General features: G+C 38.8%; 1 protein-coding gene across 1 annotated transcript; it reads left to right on the top strand.

The window, feature by feature from the left end:
- The first annotated feature begins 778 nt into the window (after nt 1-778).
- LOC108931167 (H-2 class II histocompatibility antigen, A-B alpha chain-like) lies at nt 779-5,388 on the top strand. Its single transcript, XM_018746787.2, has 3 exons — nt 779-992; nt 2,628-2,909; nt 5,264-5,388. The coding sequence occupies exons 1-3, from the start codon at nt 854-856 to the stop codon at nt 5,386-5,388; spliced, it is 546 nt and encodes a 181-aa protein (XP_018602303.1). The 5' UTR covers nt 779-853.
- The last annotated feature ends 307 nt before the right edge of the window (nt 5,389-5,695 follow it).

Raw genomic sequence — 5,695 nt, 5'->3', positions numbered from 1 at the left:
GACTTAGTGTTTCGCTTGTCTGTATCAAAACGGAAATTTCGGGTGGAAGCATCTACTATGAACATTTCAAATATTTCTTTTTATTATTGTTTCATATAGTTTCTATTGGGCAAACACGGTACTTTTAATATACCGGCTACGTGAGATATATTGTACAGTGATACGCCGAGAAGAGAGGGAAAAGTAGCCCGAGTGAATGTGGACTGACGGACTGGGACGCAGTGAGTAGAGAAGCCGTGTTACCCAGTAACTGCAGCGGAGGAAACGCAGCTTCTCCCTCATTGGTCCGTTTATTGGAGCCGCTTCACTCAGCGCGTTTCCTAAATCGCTGCCGCCGCTGCTGCTCAGTACAACTGAGGAATCGAAACGGTCGGTCTGTGATCCTCAGTTCGCGATGAGCTTCTCTGTGTTCGTCGCTCTGCTCTTCGGGGCTCTTTGCGTCCGTTCGCGCGTTCAGGGTAAGAAAAGTGTCTCCATTAACACTGTACTGAATATAGCCGCCAACGTGTCTGTGGAACTTGAAGTGCGCTTCTTTCACTCTTTCTTTGCAGGACTGTCAGTGTCATTCAAACTTATATTTAAACTAAACTAAATATATTTCCTAAGACTGTCGTCAACTTTACATAAATAAAACAAGCCACTGTTATGTGTATTATTCTATTATTATTGTCTGTGCAGAGGGTAGAAGACAAGGTGAAATTGTAAATGATGATGCTATGATAATAACAATTTGTCTCACTCAGCGCATGTAGATGTTTATGTTAATTCCTGCCAAACCGGTGACAACGACCCTGAGGACCTACTAGAGCTGGATGAAGATCAGCTGTTTTACTTTGATTTTAAAAGGAACGAAATGGTGTACACAATGGCTGACTTTTCGAAAAAAATCATATTTCCAACGTGGTCTCAGCAAGCGCTGTTGGAGCTCCAGATTTGCTTGCACAACCTGAATTTGAGTGTTAAAGCTGAACAGAACTCACCTGAAGAGATAGGTAAGATGGCCCTCGTGCCCTTACACAACTAACACACCTCAACTTGACCCTACACAGCTGTATACTTACAACACAAAAAATAACGTCACTGTTAGAATTTCTAGAATTTATACAATGTGTATTAATAAGCATTTGCAATCAATGTCCTGGGACAAAAACGGCAGACTGGTGCTTTTCCACTGTGTGTATAGAAGAAATTGAAATCTAGTAAAACAAATTAAATCGGAGCTCACACAAGATTTTGTTTTCAGCACACCTGATTTGAGTAACTGTCTTATTTTGACAATTAACTTAAATAAGAAAAATGAGAAACTTAAAAGTAATATTAAGATTATTGGTATAACTACAGGTTGCTTTTGGTCTCACGGATCACATTTTTCCACTTTTGTTTTGAAGTTCTGGCAGGTTTTACTTGTTGCTAAACTACACCTCAAGCCATGATACACCCTCCTCACCCTGTTTTACTGGTGGTGTTGTACTTATGGTCCTTGACTGTTCTGGGTTTTTTCACCAGTGTTCACTTGAATCATTTTCATAAATATTTAGTTTTGCCTTTTTTTTTTTTTTTTTATATAAAACCTTTTTTTTCTTTTTCCCCCAGAATTCTTGTCTCAGAAGTTCTTAGCAGTCTGATAAATCTGTTTTTACTGCTGATGCAGGGCTTCCACCTTGCAGTACAGTCTCTGAATTGTACTCAATGAGGTCTTCTGCACATTGTTCTACTGGATATTTGGGAACACAAACAATTGTTAATGTGTAATGGTAAAATATCTATGCAATATTGGAATTATACTGTACATAACAATACTCATAGATTAAAGAGGACATCTCATTATTAAGATTCATTTTTGTTTTTCTTTAATGTGAATTAAATAAAATTTAGGCTGGCACGGTTGTGCAGCAGATAGTGTAGGCCTAAACCCAGCTCAGTTTATTTGGAGTTTATATGTTCTTCCCGTCTCTGCATGGGTTTCCTCCAGGTGCTCCAGTTTTCTCACACAATCCAAAGACATCTATCAAAGAATGTGTGTGTGTGTGTGTGTGTGTGTGTGTGTGTGTGTGTGTGTGTGTGTGTGTGAGTACTCCATGGACTTGATTTCATAAAGCAGTTCAAAGTTACTTGTAATCTTCTTTAACTGTTTTTAATATCTTTCCTATACATTTTTTAATAAATATCTTGTGAGATGCTTTCAATGTTGAATATGAGTATCACTCATACACTCATATTTGTGCACTGGAGTACTGTTAGAATCAGAGTCCTTCTGATGTTTTTTACTTTTATAGAAGTTTTTTCTCATTTATTTAAAGAGCATGCTGATTGATGGTTTCGAGTTAATCTTGGTCTTAGGCTGCTCAATCTGTTTAAAGTGCTTTTGTTTCCAGGGCATTTTTAATGCCTGTATATTGAATGGATGTGTTTGTTGACCTGCTAAAATAAAGAAAGTCAAAGGATACCTTTAAATGCAGCCTTCAGGTTGAGACTATTCTTTACAAATAATCATTGTTTAGCTTGTGCAACTAAGGTACACTTGAAAAAAGCAATGACTAGGACATATGCTTGTATAAATTTGTTAGGTGTTCTGTAAGTGTAAACACTATATTTGCAGATCTTTAATGACTTTTTAACAATTTCAGATCCTCCTCAAGTCACAATCTATCCCAGAGATTATGTTTTACCTGGAGAAGGAAACAAACTCATTTGTTTAGTGAACAACTTCTTCCCACCACCTGTGAAAGTGAAGTGGACTAAGAATGATGTGGAGGTGACAGAGGGGGTCACTCTGAGTCGCTACTACCCCAACAAGGATCTCACCTTCAGACAGTACTCTACTGTACCCATCATCCCACAGGAGGGGGATGTTTACTCCTGCACTGTGGAGCACAAGGGGCTTTCTGAGCCTGAAACCAGGCTCTGGGGTAAGATTACAATGCTTAATGTTCACATTAATCAGTTATTTTATAGCAAAAACATCTGAGCAAACATAGTGATAGATTTATTACCATATATATTTTGCAGAAGTTGGAGTTTATTCTTTGTTTTGTTATGTTTATCTTTTTAGGCTTCTGAGGCAATTGCATATTGAATAAATATGAATCAATAGTTATTGACTGCTCTGGACAGTGAATATTGGACTTCTGAGTTTAAATAAATAATAACTGTTATGCATTGTGAAAATTAATTGATTCTGATTATGATTCAGAAGCCACTGCAAAATTAATCTGATTTAATTGGCCAAGTTTGCACACACATACAGGGAATTTGGCTTCGGTTCCCAATGGCACGTAGTGTAGAGTAGATAAAACAACATACTTATACACACATATAAACATACATACAGCAAGTGCAAAGATGCATTGACAGTACTGGAGAATAAGAGAAAAATTACGAGGGATGGAATAAATAATGAAAGAGGGAGAAAGTGTTTGTTAGTCTGCAGTAATCAGCTGTTCATGCCTGTCTCCTGATTCTGGATGAGTACATGTCCTGGAGGCAGGGCAGTCTGGAACCAATGACCTTTTCTACAGACCTCACTATATGGTGCAACCTGTTCTTTTCTTGTTTGGTTGTTGATCCAAACCAGACTATGATGGAGGAGCTGAGTACAGACTCGATGACTGCTGTGTAGAACTGGATCAGCTCCTGTGGCAGGTTCAGCTTCCTCAGTTGGTACAGAAAGTGTATCCTCTGCTGGGCCTTTTTTGTGATGGACACACAAAAAAGTGCTAGTTTTCTACGTTAGTTCTCGAGAACTTGTAGATCCTAGGAACTTAGAGGTGTACACCACTAATACAGCATTGTTAAAAATGAAGAGGGAGGCAGTATTGGGGGGTTCCTCCTGAAATCCACTGTCATCTTCACTGTTTTCAGAGTGTTTAGCTCCAGATTGTTCTGGCTGCACCAGAGGAACAGCTGTTCCACTGCTTGTTCTGAAAGTATTCTGACGTCTTCACCTTTTCCCACAATTTGTTGTGTTGTACACTTATTTCAAAGTAAATTTAATTGATTTTTTTTTTTTGCCATCACTTGACAGACAAGACCCCATAATGATAAAGGGAAAACACACCCCCATTTACATTAGTATTCAGTTCCTTTATTCAGTACTTTGTAGGACCACCTATAGCTGCAATTACCACTGGAGGTCGTCTTGAACATGCTTCTATCAGCTTTATACACCTGGATTTGGACAGTTTCTCCAATTCTTCCTTGGAGATCTACCGAAGAACTGTTCTAGGGAGCATTGATAAACTGCAGTCTTCAAGTCTCTCCACAGATTTTCTAAAGGGTTAAGTTTGGGCTGTAGCTGGGCTAGTCAAACTCAAAGACTTGGTCCAAAGCCATGCAGCATTGTCTTGGCTGTGTATTTTGGATCATTGTCATGAAGAAAGGTGAATTTTCAGTCTACATTTACATTTGTTCATTTAGATGACACTTTTCTCCAAAGCAGCTTACAATATGAAGCTTCTTACAATTATTTACCCATTCATACACCTGGATAATTCTAGTGAAGCAATTTAGGGTAAGTACATTGCTTAAGAATATTAAAGCTCAATGTGAGATTCAAACGTGCAACCTTCAGGTCTAAAGGAAATAGCACTAACCACTATGCTACCAGCTGTCCCCGATCTAAGTCTCTAGCCCAAGTTTTTGTGTGTTCTAGAACAAGTAAAAAGCATCTCAACAGCATGATGCTGCCTTCACCATGCTTGACTATAGGAATGGTATTAACCATGTCATAAGTTATACCTGGATTTTCCTAGACGTGACATTTCGGCACTGAGGCCAATTTTTGTCTCATCATGCCAGGTAATCTATTTTTCTCATGCTCTCAGAGTCCTATAAGTGGCATTTGGCAATCTCCAAACTTCTGTCTTGCCACTCTACCAGAATCAAGAGAGACCTGATTGATGCAGTGCTACAGAGATGGTTGTCCTTCTGGCAGGTTCTCCTATCTGTACACAGAAAGCCTGAAGCTTTGTTAGAGTGGCCATTGGGTAATTTGTCACCTTAATGACCAGTGCCCTTGCTGGCCAAATACCCAGTTTGACTGGAAGCTCACCTAGCTGCATTTCTTTAGACTGTTAGGGTTTCCTCAGGGTCCTCCAGTTTCTTCCCACAGTCCAAGGACATTTTTCTCAAAAGCATAATTTTTCATAATTTCTCTGGGTTTTTCTGCAGTACTTTGTGTTTCATTGTAGCTGCTTTCATATGGTAAAGAAGTAAAGAGAAGTGTTTAAAATGTTCTTATGCCTTTTTGTGTTTATCCTTACAGAGCCTGAAATTCGGGAAGTGTCAGACATTGGAAAGACAGTTTATTGTGGAGCAGGACTAACTCTTGGTTTGTTGGGTGTGGGAGTTGGAACCTTCTTTCTTGTAAAGGGCATCAGTTGCAATTGAAAAAGGTATGAGGCATAATGAGGAGCATGGTGGTGCAGTGAGTAGCACTGGTGCCTCACCTATCCTGGACTGTGAGCTTGGATGTGGGTTTGAATTGCACTGTTTTACCATGGGTTTCCTCTCACATAGTGATGACATCTTACTTTTTGTAATTTTTTTCACTTTCTCTTTATTTTGTTGCAACTTACTTTTGATTATTATAATTTACTTCTAGTTATCTTTTGTTTATTATTCACCATATGGCATTCATCTTAATATGGTTTTTCTTGTGTACCTTGGATACAGCCGCTGTAGAGAGTTCTAAAAT

This window comes from Scleropages formosus, chromosome 18 (genome assembly GCF_900964775.1).
Source record: "Scleropages formosus chromosome 18, fSclFor1.1, whole genome shotgun sequence".
NCBI lineage: Eukaryota > Metazoa > Chordata > Actinopteri > Osteoglossiformes > Osteoglossidae > Scleropages > Scleropages formosus.
Note: the sequence above shows the minus strand (reverse complement) of the source record. Positions and strands in the feature narration are given on the sequence as shown.